Source organism: Hemiscyllium ocellatum, chromosome 1, assembly GCF_020745735.1.
Source record: "Hemiscyllium ocellatum isolate sHemOce1 chromosome 1, sHemOce1.pat.X.cur, whole genome shotgun sequence".
Lineage (NCBI taxonomy): Eukaryota > Metazoa > Chordata > Chondrichthyes > Orectolobiformes > Hemiscylliidae > Hemiscyllium > Hemiscyllium ocellatum.
The window spans coordinates 19593993-19614177 of record NC_083401.1 but is presented as its reverse complement, the minus strand read 5'-3'; the positions used below and the strand labels follow the sequence as shown (position 1 = coordinate 19614177).

Genomic DNA, 20185 nt, shown 5'->3' with positions numbered 1-20185 from the left:
TGGATCCAAAACCTTACTTCTGATTTCTCTTCACAAACATTGCCAGACTTGCTGAGCTTTCTCAAGCAATTTCTGTTTTTATTACTGATAGACAAAATTCGCAGTTCATTCAGTTTCCCCAGAACATTACCTGGGTCTCTGGATTAACGGTCCAGACCATCGCCTCCCCATTCTTAACTTGTTCTTATGATACCTCAGACAATAATCAGGACTTGCGAGCAATCATAGTGTCTTAAATTCACACAGCACGGAAACAGACCTTTTTATCCAAAATGTCCATGCTGATCAGATATCCTAAATTAGGAGAAAGTGAGGACTGCAGATGCTGGAGATCAGAGCCAAAAATGTATTGCTGGAAAAGCTCAGCAGCCCTCCTGAAAAAGGGCCCATGCCCGAAACGTCGATTCTCCTGCTCCTTGAATGCTGCCTGACCTGCTGCGCTTTTCCAGCAACACATTTTCTGCTCAGATATCCTAATCTAGTTAAAAATCACACAACACCAGGTTATAGTCAAACAGGTTTAATTGGAAGCTCTAGCTTTTGGAGTTCTGCTCCTTCATCAGGTGGTTAATGAAGGAGCCTGATGAAGGAGTGTTGCTCCGAAAGCTAGTGCTTCCAATTAAACCTGTTGGACTATAACCTGGTGTTGTGTGATTTTTAACTTTGTACACCCCAGTCTAACACCGGCATCTCCAAATCATAAATTAATCTGGTCCCGTTTGCCAGCACTTGGCCCATATCTCTTAAAACCCTTCTTGTTCATATACCCATCCAGATGCCTTTTAAATGTTGTAATTGTGCCAGTCTCCATCACTTCCTCTGGGAGCTCATCCACACACCCACGGCCCTCCGTGTGAAAAAGTTGCCCCTTAGGTCCCTTTTAAGTCTTTCCCCTCTCACATAAAACCCATGCCCTCTTGTTCTAGACTCCCCCAACCCAGGGGAAAATACCTTGTCTATTGAACTTGTCTATGCCCCTCATAAAGTTCAGGGAAAACAGCCCCAGCCCATTCAGCTTCTCACTGTAGCTCAAACCCTCCGACCGTGGCAACGTCCCTGAAAATCCTCCCTGAACCCTTTCAAGTTTCACAACACCCTTCATTGAAATTGTCATTTTTAAAAAATTGGGTTGGTGTAAATAGCTAGTTGGGGGAGGGGAGGGGTGGGGTGCATTGAAAGGGGTTGGGTGCCAGGGGAGAAAGCAAACAAGGCAGCAGCGTGTAGTTCATAGTGAAGGCGCTAAGACCCAGAGGGAGCATCTGCAGCTGTTATAAACTGAGAGCGACCTGTAGAGGGTATTGAGAGACTGTAGTGTGTGAGAGAGAGTGTGTTTGGTGCTGTGCAGTGTGTGCTGCTGCTGTTGTAACTCCAGCTCCAGGCAAGCTGCTGCCCTAACAAACCTCATGGCCACATACTGATGACCAGGAACTCCCAGTTGCACACAGAGGATTGTAGCAGCAGCAGCAGCAGCAGGAATTTAATGGATTCGGTTCGGAAGGGTGAGTGCAGTGTGTTGGAGCTCTCTCTCTCTCTCTCTGTGTATGACAGTGCGGAGAGAGGAAGCCCTCACATGCCTTATATTCGCAGGACTGTGTTACTGCTGGCGCATTTTACAAAGGGCGTTTCTTTGTATCCAGAAATAATCAGGACATTTCCCAACAGATTGCATTTTTTTTTTGTTTCGGTTGATGAGTGCTTTTCTTTGGAGGGGAAGCGAGAGACAGATCTAATATTAAGCAGCACCTCGAAACGTCCCAAAGCGCTGCACGGCCAGTGAGATACTTTTTTGGGTTGCAGTCAGTGTGGCGACTGCAGGAAACATAAGTTGCATAGTGCAAACATAGCAGTCTGGATGGTGGCTGGTTAATGGTGAGGTGGGGGGTGACTGAAGGGTATGCATGGGTCAGGACTCCACTTTGAAATGGCACAGCAGCATTGTTTTTAAACACTGTGTGCCTTTGGCACTTCAGCTGCAGTACTGACAGGGTGCCAACCCACATTGGGAGATCTCCCCTATGGATTGGAGTTAGTGCCCAAGGTTGCAGCTGGCACTGTTGGATATGCCAGCAGATGGCATTACTTGCACCTTTGGGTGGATGTGGGAGATTCTGTCGTGTAGTGTTGAAAGTAAGGGGTGACTCTGTCGATGTTTCATTGTGATTGCTTGGGGGAGTGTGGCCATTGCAGGGCATTGAACATGAGCAGGGGTCCCTTTGTAAGAAGATCCCTTGTGTATCTGTGTGGCTGATTGCCTTAAAGGCGTCAGGCTGTGCTAGGCCCAGCCTAACAGTGACTGTAAACTGCAGGGAGCTGTGATCTTGGTCATGGCCTGTATTTCTGACTGTGAGGGATGTGGGGATAGTGCTGGAAAGTGAAATTAGGTAGAAGGTCATCTGTGCGGAATATAGGGATAGAGCGGGAAAGTGGATGTGAGGAATATCGAATCACCACAATACTATTGAGCTGACTAGCCTACTTCTGATCCTATGTCTTATGGGCTTATAATGTTGTTGAATGGTGGATCAGACTTAAGGGGCTGAATGGCCTATTGCTGCTCCTATTTCTTTTTACCCATGTGTTTACTTATAACAACATGGTAAAACAAGTTATTCAGTCATGTGACCTGTAGTGGGATCTTGTTGTTTGCATGTTGAGCTTGCTATGTTATCACAGCTAGCTCCTGTTCAGAAATCCTCCCATCAGTTGAAAAGATTCAGACCAAGCGGAGGTTGTTAAAGAATCAGTTGCTTCTATCGGGAGTCCCTTTGATGTCCAGGGCCTGGTGCTGTGGCTGAGTGGGGTGAGAGGGGAGTGGGCCAGGCGACCTCTGCTATCTCTCTAGCAAACTAACCATCAGCTCCACAGATCTGGCATCATCTGTGGAGATAAAAACCCAGGGTGACGTTTTGAGGCCAATCTGACTTTTTGTTTTGGAACTTTTTTCGTCGAGGTGTCTGCGGCAGTGGTTCACCAGAGACTGATACTGAGTGAACCTGAGCCCAGGCTGTAACTACCTACAGCTGCCTTGATCGACTTGGATGAAATCTGAGATTTTTCAACGAGGCACTATCTCTGAGCCTTGGGGGAAACGAAACCTCGAGAGCTAAAAGTATTTCAGAGGGCAGTTCAGAGTCAACCACATTGCTGTGGATCTGGAGTCACATGTAGCCCAGACCAGATAAAGATGATTTCCTTCCCTAAAGGACATTCGTGAACCGCATGTATAATCACAGTCCTCTGATGATTACCATTAGACTAGTTTTTTGATTTCAGATGTTTTTTGATTGTTGTGAAGACTATCACAATGATAATTGTCATGTTCACCACTACTGAAACTATTTTTATATTCCAGAATTATTCATTGAAAGGCTGGGGCCTTTTAATGCTTGTAGATTGTGGGAAGTGGGAAATATCCTGAAGCAGATGAGGCGATCGCAAGTTTTTTTTGAGGGATGAGGCACTAGATACGTCAGAAGACAGGCTTTGAGCCTTTATTTTAAGATGGAGGCGTTGTCAGTGGAGATGTACATTAGAAGATGAGGATGCACAAGGAGCAAGAATTGTAGTTCTGCAGATGAGTGTAAACAGTAACAGCTTTGATTTGTATAATGCCTTTAAGGCAAAAGCATGTCTCAAGGTATTCCTAAGAATGTTACAAAGTGGAGGGGAGGTGATGGCCTGTTAATCCGGAGATCCAGACAATGTCGTAGAGACCTGTGGTTCACTCTTGAATGCCCTCTGGAGAATTAGGGATGGGGCAATAAATGCTGGCCTCCCCAACAATATACAGTACAAGGTTGTTACTGGGACTGGAGGGTTTGAGTTATAAGGAGATGCTGGATATTTTAAAAATAATTGACAGAGTGGCATACAGGGATTTAGAACTCTCAGGAGGATACTGTGGATTAAAACTCTGCCATTGTGATGCCCATCTTAAAGGGAGGGAGACAGAAAGCAGGAAACTATAGGCCAGTTAGCCTGACGTTTGTCCTTGGGGGAACATGCTGGAGCCCGTTTGCAAGGAAGAAATAGCAGGACAATCGGAAACCCATTCAAATCGGGTCAGCATGATTTTGTGAAGGGAGATCATGTTTGATAAATTTGCTACACATTTTTGAAGGAGAACCTGTAGATGTAGTGTATTTGGATTTCCCAAAGGTATTTACTAAAAAGGTTCAGTGTACACGAAATGGTTCGGTGTACAACTTAGTCCCTGTGTTATGATGGGATATACTGGCATTGCAGGCATTTCAAAATTGATTCACCAGGCTGATTTGATTTGACTTATTGTAGTCATATATGTACTAAGCACAGTGAAAAGTTTTGTTTTGTGAGTAATACAGGCAGATCATAACAAACTAGGACGTACAGATCATAGGGTGCTTAGACAGAGCAAGGCATACAAGGTTACAGCTGCACAGGAGGTGCACAAAGCAAGAACAACATTAGCAAGATCAACTTTATTTAAAGTTAGAGAGTCCATTCATCAGTCTAATAATAGCAGGGATTTCCTGGGGTGAAGAGGTTCACTTGTCAAGAATGACTTGATACAACTTTGAGAGGTCTTGCTAGGGAAGATATTTCCACTAATGAGACCTTCTCTAAACAAGGGATGTAGCTACAAGAATAAGGAAACAATCATTTAAAACTGAAACGTAAAAGTATTTCTTGTTTGTGGGTTGGAAACGTTGAGAATTCTCAACCCAAGAGAATTGTGGAGGCTATGTCTCTGCAAATATTGAGAGAAGTGGTTGATAAAGTTGTGAAATATTGAGGAGTTGAGGGCTCAGGAAAACAGGAAAGATATTATTAAATTGGAGAAGGTGTGGAAAAAGATATACGGTGCAAAGATGTTACTGGGATAGGTGAGTGAGTTATAAGGAGAGGCTGGATAGGCTGGGACAGTTTTCACTGAAATGTTAGGAAGTTGAGGGGTGAGGTTTGGAAAATCATGAGGGCTATAGATCAAGTGAATGGCACGTGTCTTTTCCCTAGAGTGGGGGATTTTATGACTAGAGGGCACCTTTTTTTAAAGTGAGAGGGCAAAGACTTAAAAGGGACCTGAGGGGTAACTTTTTCACACACAGGATGGTTTGCATGTAGAATGAACTGCCAGAGGAAGTGATAGGTGCAGGTACAGTTACAACAATTAAAAATCATTTGGACAGGTATGTGAATGGGAAAGGTTTAGAGGGAGAAAGGGTAAACACAGGCAAATGGGAAACTTGGTTAGTAGGGACAAGTTAGACCGAAGAGTCACACAGCACAGAAACAAACCCTATCATCTAGAATGGCAGGGTGGATACAAGGGGCTGAATGATCTATTCCTTCTCCATAATTCTGTATGTTCATATTAGGTCAGATGATCAAACCCTTGCTTCTGAGGGAAGTTTTGTTTGTGAGGAGGTGAGATAGTGGGGAATAGTTGAGGGTTGGAATTTCCAGAGCTGGATATTGAACAGCCAGTCTTTCAATAGGGGAAGATGAAGAAGGTTGAGAAGTTCATTGAGCGTATTGGAGCTTCTTGATGAGAGAAAGATCATCGATGACTTTGATTAGTGTTACCCTTTCCTTTTATGCCCTCTTCTGTCTCTGCCTCTCACACTGCTACTAATCCATCTCATTCTCTTACTCTCTCTCTTGCGTTCTTTCTCTCTTTCCTTTTTTGTGTGCACTTTTTATCGTGTGCTCTTTTTTTCACTCTCCTTTCTTTTTCTTGCTCTCTTTTTGTTCTCTCTCTCTTGTGACTCCCTCTCGAGACTGTGCATCTCTCAGGTTTTTTTTCTCGATCATGTCTGTGTTTCTTTCTGTCTCCCTCTGTCCCTCTGTCCCTCTGTCCCTCTCTTTCTGATAGCTCATTTAACAAATTGACAGATGGGAAGGGCAGATGCTGGGATAGGACAAACTATTTGATCAACTATTATTGGCAGTCAGTGTGCAGCCCTTGGGGAGTGATGTAGTGGTTGCTGTTACCTCCAAGAGGGAGCCAGCTGGTGCTCTGTAACATTGAGGCAGGGGTACATGCCAGTGCGGAGTACCTGCTCATACACTTCAGAGCAGTGTTTGAACCCTAGCATCCATGGAGTTCCAGCTTACAGTGAGTTAAACTTGCTCTGCGTGTTCTTGTACCTTTTTTGTGGTTATGTTTCTATTGTGCATTCTTGAATGTCACTTGGAGCTCCACACAGGCAGCTCCTGCAGTTTGCAAAGCAAAACCCTGCTTTTAAAATCCTGAAATAACCTTTTTATCTGTGAGGCTGCACTGCAGATTTCTGCTTCATTCCCTTACCGCATCCTCACAGGACTCCGTCAACATCAGGTTCCCAGTCATGAGAGCCCACCCTGTTGAAAACCCATCATGGCGAGTCGATTTTTAAGGCGTTGAGGAGATGAGGAGCAATGGCAAGATGCTGACTCTTGTACCGAGACAAAAAGAATCTGTTGCCAAGTGTCTTGCAGCAACTTCTAAAAGAAGACAGATTGTGTTCAGTGTGTTCCACAGTGTGCGGCTGTACTTGGGTTATGTTACCAGATTAGAAATGAGGAGTTAGATTCCCCCCACCCTGTCATAGCTTGATCCCTTTGAAATCAATTCAAGGAGGAATTGATTAAAACAACTTCAATGTGATTTTGAAAGGTTGCTGGTTTTCTCTAAGGTTCGCAATCTCTCTCTCTCTCACCCTTACCTGGTTTGTGCCACCACTTCCAGTTACTAGCCACTGATGACTCGTGGTTGAGTAAGTTTACTGGCACCAATCCCCTTCTTGAGTTGAGTCTGAAAGAATTCTGTTGTCTGTTGTCAAGGATAGGCCATACATGTCTAAGGTAATATGGTGTAATCTGTTGAATGATGGGTACAATTAACACAGCCAAAGGAAGGTGTATTGCATCCTCATTAGGACCTCATGCAGGACTCGCTGTTTTTCCACTGAAGAGCATTTAAAGATGGCCACCCAGGGCAATTGGAGATTGCTGCAAATACACTCATATTGCCTTGAACAATTGAAATAAAACCTAGGGCATCATCAGATTGGGTAGAGTAACTACTACTTCGCTATTTAACTCTTTCAGAGCCTTACACAACAATCAGGTCCTCTAAATTACCTTACTCCTGTAACCTACGTGATTGCCTCTTGCCCACCCTATGAAGAGGCTCCGGAGGTGGCCTGGAATCTCCAAAGATGGAAGGTAACGTCCAGGACATTGCTTGGTACAAGCACAACAAAATATAGCAGATATCAGCAATTTGAAATCTAAACAGGAAGTGGTAGAAAAATGCATTCGATCTTGAAGCATCTGTGAGGAGAAAAGCAGAACTACTGATTTAAATCCTGTATGACTCTTCTTCAGAAGGTCATCCTGTATTGTCTCGATTGTTTGATTTGATTTATTTTTGTCATATGTGCCAAGGTACTGTGGAAATAAAATGTTGTTTAACGTGTTATGCAGGCAGATCATACCATACAATGCATCAGGGTAGCTTACCAGTCTGTTGGATACAGTGTGACAGCTGCAGAGAAGGTGGAGGGAGAGAGATCAGAATTAATGGGAGAGGTCCATTTAAACGTCTGATAACTGTTCTTGAGTCTGATGGTACATGTATATTATATTACTATATTGAAACAGTCAATTTGTAATTTATTATATCAATTATTTTGTTATTCATTTTAATTGTTACAGTTATACCGACTTTTTTTCCTTTTTAAATTTGGCAACACAGTGGCTCAGTGGTTAGCACTGCTGCCTCACAACACCAGGGTCCCAGGTTCGATTTCAGCCTTCTCCCCATGTCTGTGTGGGTTTCCTCCGAGTGCTCTGGTTTCCTCCCACAGTCCAAAGATGTGCAGGTTAGGTGAATTGGCCATGCTAAATTGCCCATAGTGTTAGTCAGAGGGAAATGGGTCTGGGTGGGTTACTCTTCAGAGGGTCTGTGTGGACATGTTGGGCTGAAGGGCCTGTTTCCACGCTGTAGGGAATCTAATCTAATCTAAATTTGTCTGTATTTTAGCTTTTGTGTGAAAATAAAGCATGTTTTGCTTAAAGTCAATAGTTTGACCAATAAAACTGATCTGGAACGCAATGCCTTACACTTACCTTTTTAAAATAAGAAAGTCTAGTCCCTAATTTCTATCTTCTTAATATATTTTGAGGGAATTTGGTCTGGTCCATAACAATTAAGATGCAACTCATGTTGTGATTAGATTAAACCTTCACAATGTGCTGTTTTTTTTCCATGTCAATAATCAATTCTATATTTGAGCAAGATTAATTAATTGGGAATGCAAAGGCCAAATTTAGAGTTGGTGAAATCATTCTATAATGAGATTGATCCTTGTGGACCAGAAATCGATAGGTCAAACAGACTGAATGAAGCTTACTATGTCATTGGATTCCAACTCTGAGCTGCAGACTGTTTGTTTTTTTGTTGTTGTGTTAGTCTTCTCTTGAGCACAGTGTCCCCGCTTACTGTCATTGAGTTCCAAGGAAGTACTCAAGGCGGAGCTATGACGCTGATCCCTGGCATCAAAAGGTTGAATTGTAAACCACAGTTGGATTCAGATGAGGAATTGTGATGGGTGAGACTTATTCTGTTTTTGCTTCTGCCCTTTTGGATGGTGATGAAAGAGTGCACTGCACAATATTGAGCAGAACCGAATTGCTCTCCCTCAAGTTCTGATCAACGTTTATCCTTCTGCAAGCATCACAAACAGAACAGGTTATTTGGAGAGTAGCACACTGATATTTGTGGAATGTTGTTTCACAATGACAGCAGGTTACTGAAGAGCTATCCACCAATGAGCAGTGTCAATTCAGTCATGGGACCCCAGTTGATGGTTCCCATGGTCTGATGGAACTTATGACGTTGCTATATTATCAAATAGAACTAAGGTGCAAGATAGAGGACAGGTTTTAGGGTTGAATGGCCTCTGTTGAAGAGGAAAATTCCTTTAATGCGGATTGGGTTGTTGTATCAGCTAATATTGGCTGATCTTCTAGCACCTGATTTTGAAAAATGTGGTGCTGGAAAAACATCCGAAACATTTATGCCCGAAACATCGATTCTCCTGCTCCTCGGATGCTGCCTGGCCTGCTGTGTTTTTCCAGCACCACATTTTTCAACTCTGGTCTCCAGCATCTGCAATCCTCACTTTCTCCTTCTAGCACCTAATCCCTATCCCACATTGGGATGGACTGAAAGTTTGAACTTGTTTTACTGGATAGTTTTACTGGATTCTGTGATTTTTTTTTTTATATATATAAATTCCGGTCTAATTCTTGAATAAGTCCAAAAGAAGTTGATTTTCTTTTTTTTTCTTTTCCCATTTTTCCCCTGTTCATGAAAGAATAGGCATGTGCCTGGTACCAGTTGGTTCGGCACCTCCTAATGAGCACAGGGAGGGGAATGCTTCACCTTTCACTGCCTCACCCGATCTTAAACACTTTACAACCGAAGACGTACAGTCACTGTTGTAATGTCCTTAAGATTTAATGACACATTTTGATTTTCTTGCACATTTTGATTGTTTTTCTGGTGGCAGATTGAATCAGAGAGAAGCAACAAGGACATAGGGATTTCTCAAATTAAATCTTGGCAGTTGCTAAATGGCTGGGTGAATTTTATTTTACAGAATATCAGTGGAGAACACTGACAGCAGGACTGAGACATGTTGGAACAGGCATGATTGAAATATCAGTAATACTTAATTTTTGCTGCAGGTAGTGGGAGGGTGAGGGTGTTTCAGTCTATGAAGCTGCTTTTTATTTTTATTTTTGTCTTTTTTTTAACCAGCTACCACCCCTTGAGAGCGGCATGGTTAGCACTGCTGCCTCACAGCGCCAAGGACCCGGGTTCAATTCTACCTTTTGGCGACTGTCTGTCTGTGTGGTGTTTGCATGTTCTCCCCGTGTCTGTTTGGGTTTCCTCTGGGTGCTCCAGTTTCCTCCCACAGTCCAAAAGATCTGTGGATTAGGTGGATTGGCCATGCTAAATTGTCCACAGTGTCCAGCTGGATTAGCTGTGGGAAATGCAGGGTTACGGGGATTGGGTGGGATGCTGTTCTGAGGGTTGGTGTGGACTCGATGGGCCAAATGGCCTGCTTCCTTATTGTGTAATCTGATTCTAATCTAATATCATAGAATCCCGACAGTGCAGATAGATGCCATTCGAGTTGAGACTTGCACTTGTCCAATATCCAGACTTGCACCCCGGTGCTCTACTGAAGGGATGCTGCTCTGTCAGAGGTCCTGTCGGATGAGATGTTTAAAGCAGAATGCCTGTCTCTGCCGTTTGTGGGCTAATGTTAAAGATTCCATGCTGCTTTTGGAGAGGATGACCCAGATGGATCAAAGATCAAATCAATTTATTTTAAGAAAAGGTGCAACAGCGTTGCTTAATGCATTCGATATGCCACTATCCAATCGGCATGATCTGCAGGGAAATCATAGAGAAATGCCAATATTTATAGATTAATTATAATGGAGCCTCTATTCAAATGTAGATTAGAACAATGGGAGAATGAAGAGTGAAGGGGAGAAAATATTCCTATATTATGTTTCGAAAAATTTTCTACAGCAGTGTATGTCCAATCCACCAAGATGCATTGTTGGATCTGGTTAAATATGTCAACAAGATCACGTAGCATGGGGGCGGGTGTGTCATTTTAACATGATATTCATTGTATTGTGAGATTTAGAATGATAGAAAAGGACAATAGGCAATCCAGAGCAAGGTTAATGAACTAGAAAGAACAGACTTCAATGGGTTAAGGGCAGATCAGTGCCAGATAGACTGGGAGGAACAATGAGATGAACAATGGGCTGCTTTTACCCAAAGCAATGTGTTGGGCACAGCCAAGGTCTCTTCCCTCAAGAGACAAAGGTAGAGTGAATAAATCCAGAGCTCCCTCAGTAAAAATTGATTTAGAAATTAAGATAAAGAAGAAAATGAATATTTATGACAGCTGTCAGGTGGAAAATACAAATGAAAGCCATGATGAAGACTGACGAGTCAGAGGGCAGGTGAAAAGGTGTATATAGAGACGCAAAGAGAAATGGAGAAACTGGCAGTCGTTGTAAACGTGAATCACAAAATCCTCTATAGGGGTATAATTAATAAATGATTTAAAGGGAGTAGCTCCAAGTTAGGAACCAGGAGGTATGGCTGATGTATTCAGTGAATATTTTGCATCTGTCTTTACCCAGGCATAATAATGACCAAGGAGGAAACTCTGTCACTAGGCAGTTAAGAAGGAAGTGTTGGATAGACTGTCGGTGCTTAAAGTTTCCAAGGCACCGGGAATGGGTGAGATGTATCCAAGGATGCTGAAGGAAGTTAGGAATTGCGGGGGCACTGGCTGCAATCTTTCAGTCTTCCCTATACCCAGGTGAGGTGCTAGAGAACTGGGGAATTACAAATTATTCCAACCTGTTCAAAAAGGTGGCGTGGAAAAGCCCAGTAATTACAGGCCACTCAGTTTAACCTCAGGCCGATTGTCCTCCCCTACCACCTGAGCCAGACCAACCAATGTCAGAGTCCCATCTCTCGTCGCTATGCCAACCTCATCGATGTCGCTGTGATGCCCCTTCGCCACCAGTGCTGGACCCAACCACTGATGAAGTTGTTGATTCTCAGATGCCACCTTTTGCCGCCGGGCCTACGTCGCCACCATCGCCTTTTCAGTGAGGAAAAAAAACATAAAATACAGCTATCGTTCACATGGAGGGACTGAATCGGGAACGTGCAGGGTTGACGTTGAGGTGTCGGAATGTGCAATCCTCCAAACGCCCCATCAACCTGAGCTTGCCAACATGAAACAGAGGCAGCAGAATGTGGGCGCTGGATGTTACAGAAGCCCCAATCCCATTGATATGGAGTGGAAACCAGGCAAAAGTGAGGATTGCAGATCGGAGCGGTGCTGGAAAAGCACAGTAGCTCAGGCAGCATCCGAGTGGAAACAAGTTATTCTTGATCTTGAGGGACTGCCTCCAAGTGAATGTGAAAATATAGTAGGCAGCCACATTTTGATTTTATAAACCAAAAAGGGACTACACTTTTTTTGGGAAGAACGTTTTGTGCTTTGGGACAGCAGTACGGATACTTTCACAATTTGCCACCAGCTCAAAGATTGATCAGACAGACTACGATTTGGTGCTTCCCAGTCTCTGGATGAGTTACAACACCACAGTATAAAGATCACATCTAATTCATTAACACGTCATCTATTTGTAAATCTACAAATATTTCACCAAGCCTTGTAAAATATTCAGCTTGTGATTTGGGTTTAGTGTTTTTTAAGGGATTTCGGGGGAAGTTTGTCATTTGCCAGTTGTGCTGTCCATTGGGTGTCAGCATGGGAAGTATACAGGAACAAGGTAGAGTTGGACAATCAGCCATGATCACAATGAGCCTGTTGGGGCAGACTCTAAGGGCAGAGTGGCCTACTCCTGCTCCTGTTTGCGATGTTTCGAAGTATTGTGAGGAAGAGGGCACTGAGTGGCCGACGGCGAAAGAAATCCATTATGATGTAGAGAAGAGTTGTCCTTGATCAAAAACACGGTGAGAGCGTGGAACTCTCTCTCTCATTTTTTCTCTCTCTCTCTCATTTTCGCTCTCTCTCATTTTCTCTCTCTCTCATTTTCTCTCTCTCTCTCTCTCTCTCTCTCTCTCTCATTTTCTCTCTCTCTCTCTCTCTCTCTCTCTCTCATTTTCTCTCTCTCTCTCTCTCTCTCTGACAGGGAGTGGTTGAAGTTCAGGTATCTCCTATTTCTTGAAAGTTCACTTTACGCCACTTTCACAATATGACCTACCTTAGTACACGTTTACGCTGACCAAAAGAAATCCAAAGAGGATTTTCGCTTTTATGAAGGCAAACTTTTTCCCATATAAATTAATGCTCTGTTGCTTTACGCCATTTTGGCTTACAAAAGGTTTCATGGGAATGCTCGACTTTCTGAAAGCATGGAGTACCTGTGAACAATGTGAATAAATTTAAGGGGAAACTAGGCACACATACAAGCGATTGTGATGGGAGCTTTTAAATGAGGATAGATGATAGAAGCTTAAGTGGATCGTTAATACTGATAGTGTTCTTTTTAATTTCAAAAATATACATTATTCATATCTGTATGTATAAAACACAGTTGAGTTCTGTAGCATATCAAGGAAATGATAAACAGACGTCAGAGTTTGACTCTAGCCAACAAACAAATCAAAGGCATCTCTTACCTGAAAATCAAAAAATGCTGGAGATCACAGCAGGTCAGGCAGCACAAGTTTATAAGATTGTGAATGGCATGGCTAGAGTGGAAAGGTGTGAGGCTTTACCCCACCAAGAGGGGTCGGTTTCTAGGGGGGACAAGTTCAAGGTGTGAAGGGGGACGTTTAAAAGAGATGTGCAAGGCAAGTTGTTTTTTACACAGAGTGGTGAGGGCCTGGAATGTACTGCTAGAGGAGATAGTGGAACAAGACACAATAGCAGCATCAAGAAGCACCTGGGCAAATATATGAATAGAAAGGATATGGATCCTGCAAGTGAAGACCATTTTACTATGGAAGGGCAGAATGTGTCAGTGCAGGCTTGGAGGGCCGAAGGGCCTGTTCCTGTGCTGTATTGTTCTTTGTTCTCTGTTTGTTTATCTGTGGAGAGAAATCAAGCGAACATGTTGAGTCTAGATAACTCTTCATCTGAAGAGTCTGAAGCTCTGAAGAGTCATCTAGATTTGAAATGTTAGCTTACACTCTCTCTCCATGAATGCCTGACCCTCTGTAATCTCCAGCATTTATTTTTGTTTTCAATTCAGAATCCAACATTTGTGGTAATTTGCTGCTACAAAGGCATCTCTTTCTTATACATAAATGTATTTACATGCATTTGAGACACCAGGAAGGTCTGATAATTGAATGGACCCCCATTTACCTTCAGCAGGAAGACCTTGGTCTTTCCCCACTGTGCCTTGCTGGCAGCTGCCCCAAGCTTTCGTGTCCCTCGGCACATAGTCCTGGACCTTGGAATCGGCCAGTCTGCAACATGCAGTTGAGAGCAGGTCAGGCAGCATCTGAGGAGCAGGAAAATAGAAGGAAAATGCCCTTCTTCAGGCATGATTCCTGATTCTTTTCATCAGGAATTTTGCCCGAAATGTCGGGGTTTTTTTTTCCTGCTCCTTGAATGTTGCCTTCACTCTGCAGTCCTCACTTTCGCCAACATTCAGTTGATGTCAACTCCTATGGAAGACCAACAAGCTTCATGCAGACCGGGAAGCATCTCCTTCTCCTCTTCTCCCCACCCCCCACCCCCCGGAACAAACTGTAGAGTACAGTTCAAAGTTTGGGAGAAGAAACTTTGGCATGGCACTCATCCACAGATTCAATCAATAAGCACATCGACCTGGACCCAATATACCGGCCACTGCAGCGGACAGCTGGAACTGACAACCGGAAGCAGCAGATTCAAACCACTACAAATGCCGGAGGAAAGGTCACAGAAGCGTTTCACAGGAGGCTCCCAAGCACTGAGGATGTCACCTAGACAGGGAACAAAACATCTGCAACACAAATTCCCAGCTCGGCGAACAGAACCACAACATGTAGAGTACAGTACTGTGTCCGGAGGTGCTCGGAATGAATCTCGGCACCTTTCTTCAGACCTCCTTTGCAAAGGCACTTGCCAGAGGGAGATATGTGACTATCCCCCACCCCAGCTGTTTCAAGGGAGCTCAGTGGTTTGTGATGCCAACAGTACGGGTTCAATTCTTACTGACGTTAGTATGAAGGTTCCTTTTCAACCTCTCATTTAAGATGTAGTGACCCTCAGGCCAAGCCACCACCAAGTCATCTCTTTCTCTAATGAGAGAACAGCCCTATGATCTGGTTAGACTATGGAGACTTCACCTTTTTTTAATACTGGCACAGACTGTTTGGACTGACTAGCTTGTAGCTTTACATCCCATATATGTGATTGCTGTGGGTCCAAGGAATGGCACAATTGGCTCCATTTATCTGTGTCAGCACCTGCCTCCTTCTTGAGGAAGTGGTTTTGATCAGGAATGACCCACCCCATTCTCGTAGCCCTTTCTAATCCCTTCATCTGCACCTGCCCAAAGGACAGGCAGATCCTGCAGTCCTCTGGGGTCAGTCAGTGAGCCACCTCCGGTGCCAGAGACAGCCAGACAACAGCAATAAATGTCACCACGTTGTTGCCGTAACAACCAAAGCTTAATTGAAGGAGTGCTCCCAGTCTGCAAGAGAGGATATTTATGTGGCTCTGTATCCTCTGTCAAACTTGATGGGACAGAAGATTTTAGATGTAATTGTATTTTTATTTTCTGCTATTTGTGAAATAGAGTCTGGAGAATTTCTGGCACTATCTGTTGGAATGCTGTCAGAGTGTTGTCGAGACAGTGTTTGTTCCAGGATTGGCAACATTTCTCTGCATTTGTTACAACATTTTTTTTTCTTGTTTCTTGTGTGAACTTTTCCTGAAAAATAAATAATCTGACCGCGGGTGGTTCCTGTGGGCTGAGGTTGGGTTTTCCCTTGCCAACATTCTCATCACTTTGGCACACAGCCCACCTTGTGTTAGAGAGGTTTGTTTTTCGTTTTTGTTTTTACGTGTACCCAGGAGTTGCTGGGCCAGATGTCCTTGTGGGAGTCTGGGTGAGGTCTCTAAGGGTAAGAGAGGAGGTGGAATAGATGCAAAAGTAATGATTTTGAAGTGATGCTGTAATTTTGGCCTTTGAAAATGTGTAAAAGGAAGGATTTTTTTTGAGAAGTACAACATTCTTGCTTCCGCCGCAACTGACTGGCTCTTGAGCTGGAAGGCAGTCCTCTCTTAGAGAATGCACTGTCATTCAGACAGAGTCGAAAATGATGCCTTGTGCCTAAGTTCATGGATGATGAAACGAGCCATATTTTGGAGTTTTAGGGGAAATAGCTTGAGGGGAAATTTGCAAGGTTGAAACCGGGAGGATCTTGGAGGTGTGAAGTGAGCGAAGGATCGCTTTTATGGTTGGGATGACTTTGTTGTTGATGTGCCCAAGTCCTGGAAGGTGGCTGTGGTGATGATGGTGTCTCTTTGGATATAAGAAGCAGTAGTTGTGGATCTGAAAAGAGTTAATGCTGAGGGGTGCTATAAGCACCTCCTGCTATGAAATTGTCCCTTGGACCTATGGGCAGAACAGCTAATGATTTTGAAGGACTAACATCTGGTCCTGCTCCAAAACTCGCCGTAACAATGTCATGTCAATATAACCTGTAACAAAATATTAATGTGTATCTTAATGGCAAGAGGCTCTTCTAACTGGAGCAGGTAGTGGTTTTTCTTTACCATAATAGGAACAAGCAAACTCTTCACTTAGTGGTTAGTGGTAACAGCATTTTAGCATGAGCTGTGACTCCATACAGCATAGTGAGCTGGCGTGCCCATACAATATGGTGAGCAGCGATGTGGATTTGCCTTAACATGGTGAACAGTGCTGTGAGATCTTCACACTCTCTCTCTGCTTCAAGTTGCCTGCTCAAATAGCACTACCAGCAGCAGGGGCCGAGCTGAAGATTTGAAGAATGCAGCACATGAAATCCTCGTGGCAATCCTCAGTGAGGAAGCGTGCTCCGGTGAATGGTTTTAAAAAAAATCTCGGATCCAGTAAGAGTGAGACATGGCACCAGGAGAGTTAGTAACTCCGCTGAGGAAGGAGAACATTACAGGTTAAGCAGTGAGGTGGTCTCTTTGAGAGCAGCCTCCAGTCAGAGCACAGCAGTGAGCTAAAAGATGCTGGATGCTTTGGGTGAAGCATAAAAACACTGGTAGACAAGGGGAAATTTTTAAAATGTACAGAAATCCACACTATATAAAAATGAGAAGTTCAAAAGAATCGCTTAAAACTCCGATTGAACTTTGCTGTCTTTTATTGAGTGGGCATCACAAGACATCCGAGACAGAAACCGGGGGATAGAGGCACATAGAGTAAATATTAATCTCAGACCACAGACATGGGGGCGTCACAAGGCTAATGAAGTGATTAATGTTGAGTAGATTAAAAACCTAGGATAGGAAGTTTGGGAGATGGGTTTCAGGCTGAGAAAAGGCAGACAATACTCCAGAATACCCCGATTTAAAGACTGGAATCTTTTAAATTAAACCATGAGGAGTGCGAATCATTCAGTATTTAAAGTGGGATCATTTTATTTAGATCCCTGAACAATGGGATTGACACAATGAAGCTCTGGATAAAGTGGGAGCTGTTTTGTTTTTGTACAGCAGTGAAGAGAATCAAACAGTTGTAGTCAAATAAAAATTCTTTCAGGCAAGTAAAATTATATAATTACATTGGGAAGAAATGGCAGCAGATGTCGCATTGCCAACAAAAATGGAGTCATAGAGATATACTGTGCGGAAACAGACCTCTGTCCAACCATACCAACCAGATACAGGTCGTTCTGCTATAATGCGCATTTCGTTAATGCAAATTTGTTTTCATGAAATTGATGAATTGGGAACTCTGTTACTGAAGCACAAACTTTACAACCAATACACACTTTAAATGTGATTGCGGCCCCATTAGTTTAAATGGTGCTGTTATTAAGTGATTTTCTTAACACTGGATTGGACAAAAATGGAACTACTGCATTAAAGCTGAACTGACTATATCCCGAATTAATCTAGTTCCATTTGCCAGCATTTGATCCATATCCCTATAAACACTTCCTATTCATGTATTTATCCAGATGCGTTTTATGTTTATAATTTTATCAGCCTCCACTATTTCCTCGAGCAGATTAATCCATGCACGTACCATCCTCTGTGTGAAAAGGTTGCCCCTTGGATCCCTTTTATATCTTTCCCCTCTTACCTTAAAACCTCTGCCCTCTAGTTTTGGGCTCCCCCACAAGGAGCTAGTTGGTCCTGTGCTGATGAGTGTGTTTGGACTTTCTGAAGTTGGGGAGAGAGCGTTTCAAGTGAAAGGAAGACATGGTTGGGGGAAAATAAAATCATGAGAAAATAACTGTGCCTGACATGCATTCTTTCCAAAGACGTGAAAAAGTTTTTAAAATTATTTTTACTCTGCTGCCTAGCAACTCAATAATTATGTTTTTAAAATCTCCAGGCCAGTCGACAGAGAGGGAAAGGGGGGGCGGGGGGGGTTTGTTTGCTTTCAGACAAAATATGTCCCTATCCCTTTCCCCTTGTCAGGAGCCTGCCTGCTTTTCCAATTCTAGAACATGGTGTGAAAACATGGAGGAGGAGTAGGCCATTCAGCCCCTTGAGCCTGCTCTACACTCTGATGCAACCATGGCATATCTCATGGCCTCAACTCCACTTTCTTGTTCACTCTCTGTAAACCTTCAACTAATAATCTGCCTTTTCCCCTCTTTTTTTTTAATTCACTCAATGGTCCCTGCATCCACGGCTCTCTGAGGAAGTGAATTCCACAACCTTTTGAGAGAAGTAATTTTTTCCGCCTCTCTTTTAAAATCTGCTACCCTGTATGCTAAAACTATGCCTTCTCATTCTAGTTTGGCCTGTCTGAGGAAACCTTCTTTTACATAGACACTGAACTGCTCAATCTCTTGTCATACGGCAAACCCTGTCAGCTCTGGAATCAATCGTGTGAAGCTCCTCTGAAGGTTCAGTGTGTGTTGGAACTGGTGTAAGGCAGAGTGTGGAACCTGGAACCCTCACCTCAGGGGTGTCTGAGGGCATTGCGTCTCGTGCACTGTGTTGGCAAGCTTGCCTAGCTCCGAGTCATTGTACCAACCAAAGCACTCCATTAGGAGTCTTGGAATTGTACAACGTGGAAACAGACTCTTCAGACCATTATCTTTTTTGATTTTATAATTGAGTTCCATCTTTGGTGCCCAGTTATAGAGTCCTAGAGATGTACAGAATGGAAACAGACCCTTCGGTCCAACCCGTCCATGCCCACCAGATATGCCAACCCAATCTAGTCCCACCTGCCAGCACCCGACCCATATACCTTCAAACTCTTCCTATTCATATACCCACCAAATGCCTCTTTAAATGTTGCAATTGTACCAGCCTCCACCACTTCCTCTGGCAGCTCATTCTATACACATACCACCCTCTGTGTGAAAAAATTGCCCTTTATATCTTTCCCCTCTCACCCCAAACCTATGCCCCCTAGTTCTGGACTCCCTGGCCCCAGGGAAAAGATTTTGCCTATTTACCCTATCCATGCCCCTCATGATTTTGTAAACCCCTATAAGGTTACCCTTCAGCCTCTGACGCTCCAGGGAAAAAAGCCCCAGCCTGTTCAGCCTCTCCCTATAGTTCAAATCCTCCAACCATGGCAACATCCTTGTAAATTTTCTTTGAACCCTTTCAATAGGAAGGAGACCAGAATTGCATGCAATATTCCAACAGTGGTGTAACCAATGTCCTGTACAGCCGCAACATGACCTCCCAACTCCTGTACTTAATACTCTGACGATTTAAAAGAAAGCATACCAAACACCTCCTTCACTATCCTATCTACCTGCGACTCCACTTTCAAGGAGCTATGAACCTGCAGTCCAAGGCCCCTTTGTTCACCAACACTCTCTAGGACCTTACCATTCTTCAGTATATCAGTCCTGCTAAGAACATAGAACATTACAGTGCAGTACAGGCCCTTCAACCCGCGATGTTGCACCAACTTGTCACACCAATCTGAAGCCCATCTAACTGACAATATTTCATATACATCCATATGCTTGTCCAATGATGACTTAAATGTACTTAAAGTTGGCGAATCTACTACCGTTGCAGGCAAAGCATTCCATGCCCTTACTACTCTGAGTAAAGAAACTACCTCTGACATCTGTCCTATATCTATCACCCCTCAATTTAAAGCCATGGCCCCTCATGCTCGCTGTCACCATACTTGGAAAAAGGCGCTCCCTGTCTAACTCTTTGATCATCTTATGTCTCTAAGATTTACTTTCTCAAAATGCAGCACCTCGCATTTATCTGCATTAAACTCCATCTGCCACTTCTCAGCCCATTGGCCCATCTGGTTAAAATCCTGTTGTAATCTGAGGTAACCCTCTTCACTGTCCACTACACCTTCAATTTTGGTGTCATCTGCAAACTTACTAACTGTACCTCTTGTGCTCGCATCCAAATCATTTATGTAAATGACAACAAGTAGAGGACCCAGCACCGACCCTTGTGGCACTCCACTGGTCACA

General features: G+C 43.5%; 1 protein-coding gene across 1 annotated transcript in view; it reads left to right on the top strand.

The window, feature by feature from the left end:
- Nucleotides 1–1286: 1286 nt before the first annotated feature.
- Nucleotides 1287–20185, top strand: part of adissp (adipose secreted signaling protein) — a 134735-nt gene continuing 115836 nt past the window's right edge. Inside the window, exon 1 of the mRNA XM_060828230.1 lies at nt 1287–1499. Coding sequence (XP_060684213.1) covers nt 1418–1499 — 82 coding nt within the window. The 5' untranslated portion in view covers nt 1287–1417. The remainder of the gene's footprint in view (nt 1500–20185) is intronic.